Below are 19,273 nucleotides of genomic sequence, written 5' to 3' on the forward strand. Positions count from 1 at the left end.
CTCGCCACCAATGAGGAACGAGCCCTGGAGATTGCAGGGTTTCCTAAGGAGAGAACACCAAGACTGGCCTGCATCAAAGAGGGGAGGATCTACTGTCCCATCACTCAGATGACCAATAGCAATGAGTTGTTGACATCTCACAAAATTATCGTTTCTTCTCACTGACATGTCCATTGTCGTGCAGAACCGTCCTGCAGAATCACCATCTGATGCGGCCGAGCCATCCGGAGTCGTCTCAGAGAACGCCTCGGAGGAGAGCTTCGAGGAGAACACTGGAAATGCACCACAGCTATCACCCGCATCTTCCACTTGTGCAGAAGCACACATCCCAGGAGGAGACATTCGTGAACAGGCTTTGAAGGCACACATCTTTGAGCACCACACAGATGCTAATGCACGTCAAGTGGAGGCAGGAACATCCAAGGAGGTCTGCTGGATCCTAGGACATAGCTGGATCCCAGTCGGATGTTGAGCCTCTAGACAAGGTTCTCCCAGAGTTGATGCAGATGGTAGGCCAGAGCCATGAGATTGAGGACGGGGTTCCAGTAGCATTCCAGTGATTGTGATGCCGATTGCATGAGTCCCAAAGGCTGCAGGTGCAGGAGATGGTAACAACAACAATCCTAGGATGGCGAACGCAGTGGAAAACCTGGAGCATGACATCTGCACATTAAGTGGTGGTGTCCAAGAAATGGCTCAGACTGTGACGACCATGACTGAGGGCCTTGACATCATGGCCCAGTCGAGGAGAGCCATGTCCCAGACACAGGTGGACATTGTCGAGGCACTCCAGAACGTTGCCAAATCATAGAATTTACAGAGCTGAAGGGGACCATTCAGCCCACTGAGTCTGCACCGGCTCTTGGAAAGAGCATCCTACTCAAGTCCACGCCTCCATCCTATCCCCGTAACCCCATCCAACCTTTTTGGACACCAAGTACAATTTAGCATGGCCAATCCACCTAACCTGCACATCTTTGAACCGTGTGAGGAAACCGGAGCACCCGGAGGAAACCCACGCAGACACGGGTAGAACGTTCAGACTCTGCACAGACAGTGACCCAAGCCGGGAATCGAACCGAGGACCCTGGAGCTGTGAAGCAACTGTGCTAACTACTGTGCTACCGTGCATAAGAACTTAAAATCATAGAATTTCATTGAGGACCATCGCTGAGGGCCCGACACTATGGTACAGACAATGGAGAGCCTCCAGGACTAGCAGAGCCAGATGACTCAAGAGGATTCTGGAGCTCACTCCAGCTGCCCCTCTGTTTCATGGAGGTGCCGAGGGACCTACGGGCACCCTCAGGGAGGAGGAAGCGCTGGAGCCCAACCCGGGGCCTACCAGCAAGGAGATACGACAGCCTCTAGTTCTTCTGAACACCCCCTCTTGATGCCGGCACATCTCAAGGGCAGCAGGCAGAACAGGGTGGCCTGGCGAAACTTGTAACACCAGTAGTCGGCCCTTTGGCTCCACACCCTCCAGAATACAACTGCCAAGGGTATCAAAGGTCATAGAGCACGGAAAGCAGCAGGCTACCTCTATCTCTGATGTGCATATTGGGGACACACCTCGACAGAGCACTGGACCACCGAAGATCAAGAAGAAAGAGGATCACTCAGTGGGCACTGGTGAGGTCACTATCTGTAGCTCGGGGGAATGGAAATCTATTGTATTAAAATGCTCACCATTAAAACATTTCCCACCCAGTACATGTGAACCCTCTGTCAAGTTAATCTTCACAGCGGGCCTGCCCACACCCCCACCCCCTGTAGCCCCAGCCCCTCCCACCGTCACAGTGGTCCAAGATCAAAAGCCCCTGATGCAGACTTCGTCATCAGGATTGGTTTGAGTGCGCTGTCAGCAAAAATACGAGTCAGACTTTGTAAGATCCTGGGAAGCACCAGCATTTTCCTCACAGCGAGTGATCATCACTCTCCTGCCTTGTTTAGTGAACCACTGACAGTGTCAACACAGGTGCATTATCCTCCAGTGACGTTACACAAACCCTTGGAGGAGGGAACAGAGTAGTCAGGGACAGGGCTCCCTCACGAGCCAACCCGTCATCCTGGGGTGGTCCTCGAAGATACTGGGGATCTCAGAGTGCCGCAGGATGCAGTTGTCATGCACACTCCCAGGGATGATTCTGAGGTGATGGTGCAAACTTGATCTGAACATTCAGGGAGTGGAACCCCTTCTTTTTAATTTAGGCACTCCCTGATACCCCGGTGTTACCAGAGTAACATGCGTGCCACCAATCGACCTCTGGACCTAGGGAATCCTGTAAATGGCAGCAAATCCTACAGCACAGGCATCTTGATGGGCCTGGCCCAGGTCGAAGGTGATATAGTCAGGTGCCCAGGCATACAGAGCACCTGTTAAATTCACTCACTTTCTGTCCCCCTCTTCTCTGTCTATAACTCTGATACACTTTGTCTCATCATTGTGCCTATGTCTATGCACAACTCAATTGCTGCTCATGCATTAGCGCATTGTTGCCCCCAGTTCCTTCAGGTTGGGGTCAGGATTTCCGAGCCTGGTCCAAGTGTCTTGCATCCCAGGTTGCTAAAGGTGAGTGTGCAAAAGCGGAAGGCTAATTAGGAGCCATCTATGACAAAATTACAATTTGTCATTACAATGTCAAAATTACAATGCAAGCATGTAAAAGTGTGGTGATTAAGATTGGTAAACCACAAGTACAAACAGCCATTATGATGCAGTAGCATTAACAGAAATGTGGCTTAAAAATGGTGAGAACTGGGTCCTTTGCCCTCAAGGGTATAAAACGTTCGGAAATGTCTGGGAAGGAAATTGGGCAGAGGGGTGTGGTAACAGGATGGTATTACTGATTAAGGAAGACAAAGTTGAGTTGGAAAGAAAGGTTGTCCTTGAGAGGACATTGGCCAGAATCCATTTGGTAGAGCTGAGAAGCAAAAGGAGTATGATCATGCAACTGGGATATCCCAGTTGTAGGTCTCCATAAAGAAAGAAATAGAGGAACAAATCATCAGGGAAATCACAGAGATATGTAAGAACTATAGAATTCTAATATTGTAGGGTTTAATTACACAAACATTGGGCTTGATTTTACAGGCCAATGGGAAAGCAGATGGGTGGACCTTTAAAATAGGGTGCCAAGTTATTGGTGGTGTCCCCATTGCAGGCCCACCTCTGCAGCGATTTTACAAGTCTCAGGGGAGGTGTCAGGTTGGCTTCCTGCCAGTGGCCCAACTAAGACCCTTAATTTGGGCATGAGGGGCCTGCGCGCAAAGTACAGCCTGGCAGGTTTAATCCTATGGCTGCTGTTCAGTGAAAGGGGTGCTTCTTTCGGGGCTCCCGCTGCCAATCGGAGCCCTCAACCCATTGTTTTGCCTCCCCACCTCCATCCTCCCTCTACCCTGTCCAAAGGGACAAAGGGTGAAATACGCTTAGAGATTTAATGAATAGTTTATAATCGGTGTTCACTAAGAAAAAGGAGACCAACGAAATATTATAAATGGAAATGCTGCAGGTCATGGATGGGCTGAAAATGAGAGGCAGGAGGGACTGGAAAGGTCGACTATCCTTTGATGCAAGTGTCTTGCATCCCAGGTTGCTAAAGGTAAGTGTGCAAAAGCGGAAGGCCAATTAGGAGGCCATCTATAACAAAATTACCAAGCAGATCTCACTACTGAGGTCACCTTTTGCCTCGATATGGGGGTCCTTACTTCCTTTGTAAAATTCAACCCTGGACTCTAGTTCATAGAATAATAGAATCGTGCAGCATAAAAGAGAGCCAGTCAGCCCATTGTCTTTGTACTGACTTTTTAAAAGAGCCATCAAATAGTTCCACTACCCACTCTTGCCCCAATACCTTGTTTCCTTTTCAAGTATTTATCCAATTCCCTTTTAAAACACCTTAGCCAGTGCTTTGTGAACCCTCACCTGCACTGCCTCCAATTGCATCTGCAACACCTACCTCTGCCCCGATCTTGCCACTTTATACCTACTCCAGGTCCTCTACCAAGTCATGTGCCAGGATCCAGCCCTCCTTGAATTGGATGACCCAATGTACCAATGCCTCATAAGATCATAAGAACACAAAAGATAGAAGTAGACCATATAGCTCGGAGAATAATATAAATAAAAATGAAAGTATTCCTGGACTCCTTTCACACTTCTTCAGAAGAGTATATGGTCCAGACATTCTGGATCTGATGAAAGTTTATTGACATAAAATCTTGATTCTGACACTAACATGGAAGCAGGGATGGAGCAGCAATGCACATTTGTCGTCAAGAATTCAGGAAGAAATAGTTTCACAGACATGATTATCATTTTTGGACACTATTGCACAGCCACAATTAACTGGATTGAGAAGTGGCTGGCATTTGGGTGGGTAGATTCTCAGAACCAGGTCACAGATGGAACTGAAGAGGAGAGACGGGGATTAGGAGGTCTCAGAGATCGGAAGAAGCCATTGATAAGGGTACCGGGGTTTGGAGATCACTCTACTGGAACATTAGAACTGAGGCACAACCGATATTGGACCTTGAGATTCATCCACAACAGATCGGCAAGCTGCAGATGTGTGCTGAGCAGTGTCCTGCAGTTCAAAGACAAAAAAGAATGGAATTTGGGTCACTGCATTTTCTGACATTGGCCTACAGGAAGGTCTTCCAAGAAACAACGGCTACCATGAGAGGGGTTGACCAGAATATGAAAGGACAAAAAGTGATGGGGGGGTGCAGTATGGGGCAACTGTGGAGAAGGGAGAAGAGATTGTGAGAAGGAGGGAGAAGGGTGGTCAAGGTAACAATCTGGAAGGATGCGTTCAAGTGCTGTGAAAACCGAGTTTTTAATGTGGATTTGTGGATGAGCACTCCTGCACCTTCCTACTCCGCAATGAGGGATGTCTTTTTAAAGATTTTATAACTTTGGTGTCAGTCTGTATTGATTCTTTTCAGGTTTAGGCCACATGTTGTCCAGGCAAATGTGAAGAAATTTGTATCTATTTTGGGCAGGTCCCCGGGCACCTCTTTTGATGCCTGCATCGGTATTGAGGGCTTAAATTGTTTGCAAATGCAGTTGGCCTGCTCAGTACTGTCTTTAACATTGTAAAACGGCACAGAACCAAGGTATTTCTAGGCCGAAATGTCTTGCCAACGAACTATACAAAGAAAAATGGGTTTACCGGTGTCCAGTTCAGAATCAGAGCGGTCCCTGCATTTTCTCCACACTGGCTCCATTCTCATTTGACATCTCTTTCCTGCTTTTCCTCTGCCATTGTAAAGCCAGCATGCTGAAAGCATTTGTAAGGGATTTCCTTTCTCTCATATAGATTGGCAATGACATCAGGTGAGAACCATGGGGTGCTTCAGCTGAGGTTACAATGTGCCAAATCTGTGCAGCCCAATGTTATTTATATTTATGCTTTTCCCAGCAGGTTGCTGAATTTCTGATTTAAATTATTTTTGAAGAGCTCCCTCCTGTAGTCCTTTATTGATTTTTTTTACTTTTCATGTTTAAATGCTTCATAAAAAGAGTGCTGTTGAAAAGACTGTTGTGCCTCCTTTTGTGTGTGTCTGATTTTAAGTAACATTTTGAAAGACCATACTCAGCAAATTTTCTACTGATGCCACAGGGTAGATTTCAAATTGATGAATAGAAAGAAAAATTGGGCAGTTTGTGCAACAGTTGCCTATCTTGCAATGCCAAATTTATTCTTCAGCAGTTAAGCTGAAAATTATCCTCTCAACTACTTATTAAATACTCCTCCCTCCCACCCCACAAAACAAGCAATGATTGCTCATTTGCCACCGCTGGCTCATAAAATTGTTCATCACCAGCTGGATCATTTGGTTCTTTTTGTTTCAAATATTTGAAGCAATTTTATAAAGTGTAGTATCCCTTACGAGACGCATAGGGTGAACTCAATTGCTCTCCCCATGGTACTTGTGGAATACGAGTTCTCTCACTAGTGGGTGGAGGCCCGCCCAGCTGAGGCTCATAAATCCGCCCAATAAAAGCCAACCCGGACTGCGACCAGCGTGATCGGTAGTCCCGATAGGGACCGTTGAACTGTAAGCCGTGTTGTGCCCTTTATTTTGTGTTGGTTTATTAAATACTGGTTAACTTCACCTAAATATTGGTTATTATTATCTATAGATGTATCAATCAGATCACAGAGAAATAGTGATGGGGTGGATAAGAATAGGTGGATGTAACGACTAGCATGGTATAGCAAAGAGCTCAGCAACAAAATCCTTCTCGTGTACATGTTAAACAACATGTGCCTTTAGAAGGACTCCGATAGAAAGTAAGTGCAATCATTCATTCAGGTCTTATCTCTCACAGAGATGAGTAATGCTCTTCAGCTGCGAAAAGTGGCTCTGCAATGCTGTTGTTGACAAGGAATGTGGTGGAGACCTGTGCTGTATATAATTCTACTTCACCTTGTTATGTGTTAACAGTCCTGCAATGCCTTTGTTACTTAAGAATTTTTTTTATCAGGTCCACTGATTGCCCAAACTATTAACTTGATAACAATCCACAACTGGGTCAAAATTCTGGAAGTCACAACCTAATAGCGCCGTGGAAATACCTTCATTGTGTACACCACAGTGAATCAAGAAAGCACACTTCCATTTTCTCAAAGACAACTAGGAATAGGCAACAAATGCTAGGTGCATTCATATCCTAAGAATGAATTTAGAAAATACTGGGCTAAGATAGTAGACAAGCATGTCCTCCCTGATGTTTTGGGTTCTTTGGAGTTGCATGTTGATGCTAATACTGATAAATCAAAGCTCAGAGATACAGGATATACCTGTGATTGTGATGTGGGATGAAATAGAGCTACATTTCACCATTATTCGCACTGTCCAGTACAACATTTACTTGATTATTCCATGAATTCAATTAATCAGTGATGCCTGGAGTATATGTTAATGCTGTTGTTCTGCAGATACAAGGTGATAATGGAGGTCACATCCTGGACAATCACAATTATGATCTGACAGCAATGATAATTGATTGATAAGAAATAAACAGGTGTAAAATCCTACTCAGTGTTGCTTGACTCAAAATTGTGAAATGCGATTTGGTTTCAATTCTTCATTCATTGCCAACAATTAACAATCATGTTTAGATTTTAAATACATTTGTGATTCGAGTGAATTCAAACTTGAATCGGGATAAGCAAGTCCAATTCAAAGTCACATCAAGTCATTCATAGCTCTATCAATGAAGTAAAGTCACTGTGTGTCTTTCTGATTCTGATGTTCAAACATTATGGGCTGAATTATACAGGCAGGAAAACAGATAGGTGGACATGTAAAGTAGGGCACCATGCCATTGGCAGTACACCCAATTAAAAGCCCCATCGCACTGCTGCGCCTATTGGAGGCCCCTCCAGTTTTGCCACCCTGCATCTATCCTCCGCATGCCCCTAACTAGCATACCCTCCAGTCCCCCACACCAGAGACTGCCAATTCAGCCCCAACCCAGTGAGATCTCAGGTGTACCTGGGTTTGGGAGTATCCATGGTTCCGTTTCCTCCCTGGCCTCGCACAATACTGGCAGTGGTCACCAATCCTGGGGTGGCACAGCGCTTTTGGTCTCTGTTTGGCTGGGAGCTCTTTGGAGAAGGACAGAAGTCCTGCCTCTTACTAATTAAAGAGCCGTCACCCAAACATTTAAAGCAGGTCAATCCTGCCAAACAGAAGCAGGCTCGTACTGAAATTTACAATGAGTGCGAGAAGTTATACACTATTCTCAGTGTATAATCTTCAATGAGACAGGAATGAGATCTTATACTGAATAGAGTTTGCAACACAGTTACTGAAACCCCATTGAAAGTAGAGATAGCAAAATGATTTCAAAAACTTCTTCATTGAAATCCTTCAATGAAATCATATTAAGGGTCTTGGGTTTCTGTATGGCAAGCAGCAAAATGTCCACCATGTCTGATACGCTGTACAAAATTACAAATCGGCTGAAGAGCTCGGATAAGATTTAAGACTATATATATATCAAAAGGGAATTCAAAGTACCATATTTTCATTTTTATTTGTCTGAGAGAAAGGAAAAATGTATTTTTCAATTTTCATTATTGTGGAATGATGATTCCTTTTGGAATGCATTGCCACAGATTTAAACTATGCTTTCTTGTTAAGTAAACATTCATACGGTCACTTAAGACCATAAGACATAGGAGCGGAAGTAAGGCCATTCGGCCCATCGAGTCCACTCCACCATTCAATCATGGTTGATTTCAACTCCATTTACCCGCTCTCTCCCCATAGCCCTTAATTCCTCGAGAAATCAAGAATTTATCAATTTCTGTCTTAAAGACACTCAATGTCCCGGCCTCCACCGCCCTCTGTGGCAATGAATTCCACAGACCTACCACTCTCTGGCTGAAGAAATTTCTCCTCATCTCTGTTCTAAAGTGACTCCCTTTTATTCTAAGGCTGTGCCCCCGCGTCCTAGTCTCCCCTGCTAATGGAAACAACTTCCCTACGTCCATCCTATCCAAGCCATTCATTATCTTGTAAGTTTCTATTAGATCTCCCCTCAACCTCCTAAACTCCAATGATTATAATCCCACGATCCTCAGACGTTCATCGTATGTTAGGCCTACCATTCCTGGGATCATCCGTGTGAATCTCCGCTGGACCCGCTCCAGTGCCAATATGTCCTTCCTGAGGTGTGGGGCCCAAAATTGCTCACAGTATTCTAAATGGGGCCTAACTAGTGCTTTATAAAGCCTCAGAAGTACATCCCTGCTTTTATATTCCAAGCCTCTTGAGATAAATGACAACATTACATTTGCTTTCTTAATTACGGACTCAACCTGCAAGTTTACCTTTAGAGAATCCTGGACTAGGACTCCCAAGTCCCTTTGCACTTTAGCATTATGAATTTTGTCACCGTTTAGAAAATAGTCCATGCCTCTATTCTTTTTTCCAAAGTGCAAGACCTCGCACTTGCCCACGTTGAATTTCATCAGCCACTTCTTGGACCATTCTCCTAAACTGTCTAAATCTTTCTGCAGCCTCCCCACCTCCTCAATACTACCTGCCCCTCCACCTATCTTTGTATCATCGGCAAACTTGGCCAGAATGCCCCCAGTCCCGTCATCTAGATCGTTAATATATAAAGAGAACAGCTGTGGCCCCAACACTGAACCCTGCGGGACACCACTTGTCACCGGTTGCCATTCCGAAAAAGAACCTTTTATCCCAACTCTCTGCCTTCTGTCTGACAGCCAATCGTCAATCCATGTTAGTACCTTGCCTTGAATACCATGGGCCCTTATTTTACTCAGCAGTCTCCCGTGAGGCACCTTGTCAAAGGCCTTTTGGAAGTCAAGATAGATAACATCCATTGGCTCTCCTTGGTCTAACCTATTTGTTATCTCTTCAAAGAACTCTAACAGGTTTGTCAGGCACGACCTCCCCTTACTAAATCCATGCTGACTTGTCCTAATCCGACCCTGCACTTCCAAGAATTTAGAAATCTCATCCTTAACGATGGATTCTAGAATTTTGCCAACAACCGAGGTTAGGCTAATTGGCCTATAATTTTCCATCTTTTTTCTTGTTCCCTTCTTGAACAGGGGGGTTACAACAGCGATTTTCCAATCCTCTGGGACTTTCCCTGATTCCAGTGACTTTTGAAAGATCATAACTAACGCCTCCACTATTTCTTCAGCTATCTCCTTTAGAACTCTAGGATGTAGCCCATCTGGGCCCGGAGATTTATCAATTTTCAGACCTTTTAGTTTCTCTAGCACCTTCTCCTTTGTGATGGCAACCATATTCAACTCTGCCCCCTGACTTTCCTGAATTGTTGGGATATTACTCATGTCTTCTACTGTGAAGACTGACGCAAAGTACTTATTAAGTTCCTCAGCTATTTCCTTGTCTCCCATCACTAGATTACCAGCGTCATTTTGGAGCGGCCCAATATCTACTTTTGCCTCCCGTTTGTTTTTAATGTATTTAAAGAAACTTTTACTATCATTCCTAATGTTACTGGCTAGCCTACCTTCATATTTGATCCTCTCCTTCCTTATTTCTCTCTTTGTTATCCTCTGTTTGTTTTTGTAGCCTTCCCAATCTTCTGACTTCCCACTACTCTTTGCCACATTATAGGCTCTCTCTTTTGCCTTGATGCATTCCCTGACTTCCTTTGTCAGCCATGGCTGCCTAATCCTCCCTCTGATAACCTTTCTTTTCTTTGGGATGAACCTCTGCACTGTGTCCTCAATTACTCCCAGAAACTCCTGCCATTGCTGTTCTACTGTCTTTCCCACTAGGCTCTGCTTCCAGTCGATTTTCGTCAGTTCCTCCCTCATGCGCCTGTAATTACCTTTATTTAACTGTAAAACCTTTACATCTGATTCTACCTTCCTTCTTTCAAATTGCAGACTGAATTCTACCATATTATGATCACTGCTTCCTAAGTGTTCCCTTACTTTAAGATCTTTTATCAATTCTGGCTCATTACATAACACTAAGTCCAGAATAGCCTGTTCCCTCGTGGGCTCCATCACAAGCTGTTCCAAAAAGCCATCCTGTAAACATTCAATGAATTCCCTTTCTTTGGGTCCACTGGCAACATTATTTACCCAGTCCACCTGCATATTGAAGTCCCCCATGATCACTGTGACCTTGCCTTTCTGACATGCCCTTTCTATTTCGTGGTGCATTTTGTGCCCCTGGTCCTGACCACTGTCAGGAGGCCTGTACATAACTCCCATTATGGTTTTTTTGCCTTTGTGGTTCCTCAACTCTACCCACACAGACTCCACATCGTCTGACCCTATGTCGTTTAGTGCTATTGATTTAATTTCATTTCTAATTAACAAGGCAACCCCGCCCCCTCTACCCACCTCTCTGTCTTTTCGATAGGTTGAAATACGAAACATTTCTTTGAAATATCGTTTGTTTGGAAAATTCCTCACCTGTACAACCAAATTACATTAGGCATCCATCTCATTCCCTCATTCTTTTAACTATGTTTACCTTGGGATTTTGTCTACTTCTTAAGTATTTAGGGAACCTTTTTGAGCACCTTTGTTGGCTGGCTGGAGAGGAATGAGGGGCGCGATTCTCCGCAAATGCGGCGAGTCGTAAAGGCTGCCGTGAAACTGGCCGTGTTTCACGGCAGCCTCCGCGCCCCCTCTCAGGACCCGATTCTCCCCCCCGGGCGGGGCTAGCAGTGGGGCCCCGTGAAGCACGACATCGCGGGCTTAGCGACCGTCGCTAAGTCCGCGCGCCAAGCGTCACGCCGGCTGACGCGCACGATGACGTCAGCCGCGCATGCGCGGGTTGGACGGCTCCAACCCGTGCATGCGCGGATGACGTCATCCCGCAGACGCGTCAAACCCGCGCATGCGCGGGCCGTCATGCCCCTCAGCCGCCCCGCGGAATGATCCTGCGGGGCGGCGGAAGACCAAATAGTGCAGGGTATCGGACCCGCTGCCCGCGATCGGTACCCACCGATCGCAGGCCCATGCCACCCTTGGCACGGCCGTGGTGCGGCTGTGCCAATCGGTGCCATGGTTGTCCGGGACGGCACTTTGCGGCCGTTTTCACGAACGGTGAGAGCAGGTGTGATCGCGTTCGTGAAAACGGCCGTAAAGGCCTGGGAACTCGGCCCATCGGCCTGGGGAGAATCGCTGTTCGCCGTAAAAACGGCGAGTAGCGATTCGTGCTGTGGGGCGGCCGTGGGGGGGGAATAGCGGGAGGGCGTGAAAAATGTCGGGAAGGCCCTCCCGCTATTCTCCGACCCGTCGTGGGCAGCGGAGAATCTTTTTTTTTAAAGACTCAAAATTCTGGAGTGAGGAGAACATGACATTTTGTAGTAAAGAGCTCAATAACCTCAAACTTGGGTTGCAGCAACATCATAAACAACAATAAATTTGCTTCTGACAGAATATTGAATGGTATATCAAATCTTTAAAGATGGTAAACCAGAATACAAAGCACATGTACTGGGTTGTGCAGGTATCAAGTATCAAAATATATGGGGCAGCACGATGGCCTAGTGGTTAGCACAACCGCCTCACGGCGCTGAGGTCCCAGGTTCGATCCAGGCTCTGGGTCACTGTCCGTGTGGAGTTTGCACATTCTCCCCGTGTCTGCGTGGGTTTCGCCCCCACAACCCAAAAATGTGCAGAGTAGGTGGATTGGGCACGCTAAATTGCCCCTTAATTAGAAAAAATAATTGGCTAATCTAAATTTTTTTTTAAAAAGTATCAAAATATATTATATCAACCTTTATCCTGCACATCCATGCACGGTAGCATGGTGGTTAGCATAAATGCTTCACAGCTCCAGGGTCCCAGGTTCAATTCCCAGCTGGGTCACTGTCTGTGCGGAGTCTGCACGTCCTCCCCGTGTGTGCGTGGGTTTCCTCCGGGTGCTCCGGTTTCCTCCCGCAGTCCAAAGATGTGCGGGTTAGGTGGATTGGCCATGCTAAATTGCCCTTAGTGTCCTAAAAAATAAGGTTAATGGGGGGAGGGGGTTACTGGTATAGGGTGGATACGTTGGCTTGAGTAGGGTGATCATTGCTTGGCACAACATCGAGGGCCGAAGGGCCTGTTCTGTACTGTTCTATGTTCTATTCCGATCTCAATATATGTAACTGGAAAAATATATTTTAGTTTGTGAAGATCTCACAATTCCTTCACTATTGTAATGTCTTTGATAAAAAAACTTAACTGAGTTACACAGCCCAAGGGTTTTCAGAGAAGTCAGAGCTAACTGTCTTCTTCAGGTATTCTGTTTCGAATACCTGCCATACATTTATGAAAGCTGCTTATTATTAGAAATTCTGTTCAATTTCCCCTTGAGGATACCACCTACTTTCTCCCTTGGAACCTCAGCCTACTTTAAAATATTGGTGGGTGGGGGGGGGGATTCCTCACAGTGACACATTAAATATCAAAAGGTCACTGCTCTCTTTTAGTCTTGACGGGCGACACAATTTCTCTTTGTAAATGTTACATTTTCATGTTGTTTTTTTCAACAGTTCTACTGCCATAGGTATATTTTTTAAACAATGTTCAATTATAGTTGCATAAAAGAACTTGTGTTTGAAAAAGCAAAAATGCCAAGTCAATTCCCAGGCAAAGTTCAGAAGAAGAAAAGTAAAATTACATTTTTGTTTCATCCAAGCAATTTAATACCAGCAATATTACTCTCTGCTCAATGTAACCAGGCTAGAAACTGATTTATATTGGTTTTCAGGCCTGAACGAGGTGATTCAAACAGCAGAGGCTGGAGACCCACGGCTCGCCCCAAATGTGATCTCAGGCTTCACCTGAATAATTCTGGTGAGCCACAGATGCCGATTGAGCAATCCGAGTCAGCTTGCCAGCCTGCTGAATGCCAATCTCGCCTGGCTGAAACACAAGCAGCAGCCCTCGGGTACGTCCTGTTGGACGCTGCAACGGCGGTGGAGAAATGACAAAAGGGAGCTGACTGAGCTTGGGTGGGTAGTAGCCTACATTATTACAATAGAGCACCAAGTTACAAAAGAGAACTTCCTTTTGTTGGCAGCCTTTTATGGACCAGTAGTTTGCCTGCACATTAAAAAAATGCAGGAACTTGAGAGAAATCCTGAAACAAGCATCCAGCCCCTCATTAGCATTTGTAAGGAGTCTGTCACCTGTTCCAGGAGGCCTCCAGGGGTATCTGAATATTGCCAATGCTAAAATGGTACTGGATGAAGTTCAGAACTATCTTTTATACAGGACATAGCCTTGCAAAGTTGGATATTTTTGTCCCTACTGTGACCAAACATTGAGTGCAACATTACCTAATTTCTACTTTACCTTTTGGTTACATGCCATATACGGGGGAACAGTTATTTTCATTCAAAAATTCATGCATCAATGCAACATCCAAGGATCTATTTTACAAAATTACACTTCACAGCTTTGGAGAATGTTGTACATCAGATACCGAGCCACAGAGGTCAGCACATCTGGCAGGATTTCTTAAGCAATACCCATGGGAAATCCTGCTTTCCTCAATAACTTGTGTGACCAAATTCCAGATTGTGCTCTGAGCCGACAAAGCTCCAGAATCGAAGTGTGAATTTGCAAAATCTACCCGCCAGCTCTTTTAATTGCAAACTTAAAATAGGTTCCAGTGGAACAAAGCAAGCGATTTTTGAAGTAGGAATAATAATAAAAAATCATCTACTCAGCATTACTATTTTCAATGGATCCTTTCTCCATTGCCCACAATAAAGGTAATCTGTCTCTGCCACGTTTTTAATAAGGAATGAAACATCAAAAATCCTCTTCAAAAATGTTCAGTGCAGCTTTGAGTTTTTTGCTCAAGTCATTACAGCTTTAACTAACCTTGTTCAGGGACTGGGGGTTTGGCTGTTGTAGATTTTATCTTGAGTGCGTCCTTGGCAGACATGTCACAACAGGAGCCTTTATTAGTGTCTTGATCGCTGTCGGCTTGGTCACTGTCTCCGTGTCCGCTGTCCCTCAAACTAACTCTCTCTGGATCTTTGAATGTGGAATTACTGAAACAAAAGACACCACTGTTCATCACCACATCAATTTTGAGTAATTTGGTCTGACTGAGCAATGCAGGCAGGAATGCAAATGCAATGGCTGAGCAAGACATTTAACAGGACTTACCTTTGAACAAACTGCTGCCTGCTGCCCATGTAATTGGGCTCTGTGGGAAAATTTTCTGTCTGTGAAGAATAGATGAAAAAATTTAAGTATATTGGTACATATTAAAATCTCCCAGAGTGAAACAAAATTTCCTAGAGGAAGATGATTAATAATTTAAAATATCCTTTTTATCTTTAGTTTGTCCACTATAATTTCTTTCAAAAAGAAACCCTACCTCTACAATTGCTTATCCAAAACAAACAGATTACTCGAGGGCAAGAATTTTGCTGGTTTAAACAGTGTGTATATCACAACTAAAATATCTCTTTAAACTGTTGAATCAGAATGCGTGCACAGGCGAAACTCAGGGAGAACCTTAATTCACCCTCAGCATCAAGCAATTCTGGGTGCAATTTACAATGAATCATTTTGATCACTTTACTTTGCTGCATTAGATTAGTTTCAGAAGCAATTATATAATTCATAGAATTGTAACAGTTTTCCCTTCTAAACAGAGAGGAGTTAATTTAAGGAGCTTGTGTCCTGTCTGTGAATTATTTCAGGGTATTTTAAATAATTAGATGAATAGCAAGGTGTAGAATAACACACAAATAATGTACAAATATTTTAGACAGTGCTGAGAGGACGTTAAGCTCACCACGTGACTGTTAAACTTTCAAAGTCATCATGTTTTTCATTTATCAAGTGTAAAATCCCCCACTTGCAATTTTTAAAGTAAAAACTGTTCAAATAACAGCAAAATCCTTGCCTCCAATGTAGTGTTAGAAAACATTAAGAAGTTGCACCTCTTTTAGTGTAAAATACTAATGCCAAAGGTAAAAATGAAGTGACATTTTATTTGTTTTCAACATTAATAGATGTTTGCATCTTTACTCTTTTGCAGAATATTCTACGGAACATTTTTCACCAAGTTTAAGGATACAACTTTTGTACATACACTGGAATTAAACATCTCAAATAGTTTCTTTATTTATGGTATTAAGAAATTATTCATACAATATTCTGACATCTGGATACATGTTTTTGGTGTAAACCTATGTTCACTGTGTAATAAACAGGCATCTGCACGTGCATACAAGTAAACTAGCTATTAACACTACTTGGATTTACAGGTCAATAACAACTACAGGAGCTGGATCCTGAATTACATGCTGAATTTAACCATGAGACATTTAAGTTTCTGCACAAATTAATATTTTAGTCCCTGTCACTAAGTCTTAGTTATACTGACTGTTGTACATAAATCTTGGCCGGAATTCTCCAGACATTGGGATTTTCTTTTCCACTGGCACCCATCGGTGGGTTTCCCGGTACCCGTGGGGTGGTTTCAATGGGAAATCCCATCCCACCCCCAGTGAATGATGAACTGCTGAGAAGCGCACGGCTGGGGGACCGGAGAATCCCACCCCTTATTTCTACAGAAACAGTGGCCACAATTCTCGCAAAAAATGACTAAAAAGTGCCTTTTCGGGCAGAAGTACCGGTGCAAATCCCATCACAATGCTTCCATACTTGGTCTTCTTTCTAGAACCCGCTGATAAAGTGATGAGTAGGATCCGAAGATGCCAGCATGCCCAGCCTCACAGAGATCAGAGCGCCCCAATCTGAAAGTGAGAGTGCAGGCTGGATCTCTGGCACTGGAGCCCTCCAAAAGGATCTCCCTTCAGGCGTCCCATCCCCTTCCAGCTGGATTCATTGCTCCCACCGCCCCGCCAAATCTTCGGCACCACCCTTCCTCAGTTGAGCGACACTCTGCTACAGGGTCACCAAATGTCCCCCATTGTGGCCACATCCTCTCCATACCCCCCTGGGAAGTGACCTGTGGCACTCTGGCAGTGCCTGGGCATTGCCTTGCCATCTTCCCAACCACCCGGGGACTTCAGTGACCTCTAAGCACACACCCCCCACCCCTTGGGCATCATGTCTGGCTCCAATCCAGCAGTGATTCCCGCTGGCCTCAGCTGCGTCGTTAGAGGTGAATCCCGGGAGCCCGGCTTGAAACATTGTGAGCATATTTAAATGCTGATTTAGGCGTGAACCAGATTGCGGCATCTGCCGTGGGCCAGAAGCATTGTGATCTGTTCACCGTCCGGCGCAAACCTCGTTTCGGGCTCTTCTACTATTCCCCCAGAATAGCGGGCGGAATATCGCCCCAGTATTAATCATGGTTATGTATTCAACACATGGGGCGCGATTCTCCGCATATGCGGAGAGTCGTAAGGCTGCCGTGAAACTGGCCGTGTTTCACGGCAGCCTCCGCGCCCCCTCCCGGGACCCGATTCTCCCCCCTGGTCGGGGCTAGCAGCGCGGCCCCGTGAAGAACGGCATCGCAGGCTTAGCGACCGCCGCTAAGCCCGCGCGCCAAGCGTCACGGCGGCTGACGCGCACAATGACGTCAGCCGTGCATGTGGATGATGTCATCACGCATATGCGTCAAACCCGCGCATGCGCGGGCCGTCATGCCCCTCAGCCGCCCCGCGGACTGATCCTGCGGGGCGGCGGAGGAACAAAGAGTGCGCGGGTATCGGACCCGCTGCCCGCGATCGGTGCCCACCGATCGCGGGCCCATGCCACCCTTGGCACAGCCGTGCCAATCGGTGCCATGGTTGTCCGGGACGGCACTTTGCGGCCGTTTTCACGAACGGTGAGAGCAGGTGTGTTTGCGTTCGTGAAAACGGCCGTAAAGGCCTGGGATCTCAGCCCATCGGCCAGGGGAGAATCGCTGTTCGCCGTAAAAAACGGCGAGCAGCGATTCGTGTCGTGGGGTGGCAGTTGCGGGGGGGGGGGGGGGGGGGGGGGGGGGAGATAGCGGGAGGTCGGGAAAAATGTCGGGAAGGCCCTCCCGCTATTCTCCGACCCGTCGTGGGCAGCGGAGAATCGCGCCCATGGTTTTTTCTTTCCACTTGTGAATATTGTTCTCTCGGCTAACTTTCCAGGAAGGAAGGCACATAAAGACTAACCATTGGGTGCAGGGTTAGTCAGTTTATAGTGCACAAATTGCCTAGTTAGCTTTCAGTGCATCTGAAGATCAAGAATGTCACAAATCATGTGCTACCCATACATATGTAGGTCACACTACTATTAGCTAACCTTTGCTTCATGGTCATCACAGATGATGGGAATCTCCTGATACTAGGCACTAGTTAGCCATCAATGTCATATTGTGTTCTCAGGTATTAGATCCCCATGCTATTAGATCCTTGTGACAACAAGAAATCAAATAGGAGATTTAGTAAATAGTAGTCTTTCTAATCGTCCCAGAATTTATTTATCACAAAACAGGGATCTCTTCTTCCCAGAATGAAGAATTACTGATGAGCCAAGAAATTGCAGGCAATCTGTGATTCCATGTCTAAAAATTGTAGCTCCAATCAAACTTAATGCCTAGTGGTACCTCTGCTCTTGCTGGGCTGGTGAAATGTATTTGTTTGATTGTAAAAAAAATGGAGCTGTGTCATACCTTTATCTTGCCATTATTATAAGCTGTCTATGCCTGACCTCACATTCACCCATCAGGCAAATACTGTGGATGCTGGAACTATTGGAACTTTCAACACCGAAATACGCATTTTGTTTCGAAAAGATATCATGGGATATGGAACAGATGCAGTTCCTGTGTCGATCAGCCCTGATCTAACTCAATCGTAGAGCAGTTGAGGAGTTAAATGGCTTCCTCCTATTACTGCTGTTCTTATGTTTCACGACATGACAGAAAAAAGTCGAGTGATACCATAAAAGCACCATTTCCAAATTTCAACGTTGATTCCAACACTGTTCCGCTGATTGTTTATATACCAGTTTTTCAGGTTTCTTATTTGCATATGCGGTCCTGTTCTAAACTAGCTCGAATGAGCCAGGTCATGATCTTGTTCACCATTCAAAATACCCCACTTAAAGATAGCTACAGAACAAAGAAACAGATACTCAGAGGTAAAGCTCCTCACTTCAATGATTCATCTTTCCTTTTATAAGCTTTACAACAAAGCTTCACCAGTGCACACGAACCACCCCGTTTGAAACACGCATTATTTGTTCATCATTTCTCCTGCTCATTAATTTCCCCTTTCCAGTAAAACCATAGATATTTTGTCAAACTGCTTTCCGCCTAGCAATCAAGAAATAAGAATTATTTGTAAGTTCACCCACACCTTTAGACAACCTACTGAAAGGCATGGAATAATGAAGATCAGTGCCGCACAATAAATATATCCAGTATATCAGGTACTGAAATCTGCACCATCTAGTTCATTTCATAGTTTGAAAATCCAGCTAAATGTGAGCTCACATTTGAGGAAAGAAGCGGAATTACTGAAACTTTTTTTGAACCACTATTGTCCAGTGAGAACTGCTTGGTGTGTAATAGTGTTAAGTTAATCAAAGACTAGCCGGGTTAAATGAATTTCACACAATATGATCTAAAGCATTTGCAAATCTACAGGGTAGAAAACAGTTGTCAAGAAATACCTTCGGTGTTGAAAAATTACTTTGTTTTCGCTTCATCCATTTTAAAAAACACAGAATATGTCACATTCTATTAGGATAACTGCAGTGGTTGTTGCCAATTTTATTAATGTTTATTTTTTCTGGGTATATTACGTGATGTGATTTTGAATCATGCG

At 44.9% G+C, this 19,273-nt stretch overlaps 1 protein-coding gene across 4 annotated transcripts in view; it reads right to left on the minus strand.

The window, feature by feature from the left end:
- Nucleotides 1–19,273, minus strand: part of pcdh17 (protocadherin 17) — a 188,039-nt gene that overhangs the window by 146,439 nt on the left and 22,327 nt on the right. For 3 of the 4 annotated variants that reach the window (XM_038817903.1, XM_038817901.1, XM_038817900.1), the window contains exons 2-3: nt 14,655–14,713; nt 14,364–14,536 (exon numbers count right to left, since the gene is read on the minus strand). In XM_038817903.1, the coding sequence (XP_038673831.1) occupies nt 14,364–14,536; nt 14,655–14,713 (232 nt within the window). Of the gene's footprint in view, nt 1–1,801; nt 4,587–14,363; nt 14,537–14,654; nt 14,714–19,273 lie in introns of those variants that run through there. The other variant, XM_038817902.1, reaches the window with a different exon arrangement.

Source organism: Scyliorhinus canicula, chromosome 14 (genome assembly GCF_902713615.1).
Source record: "Scyliorhinus canicula chromosome 14, sScyCan1.1, whole genome shotgun sequence".
Taxonomy (NCBI): domain Eukaryota; kingdom Metazoa; phylum Chordata; class Chondrichthyes; order Carcharhiniformes; family Scyliorhinidae; genus Scyliorhinus; species Scyliorhinus canicula.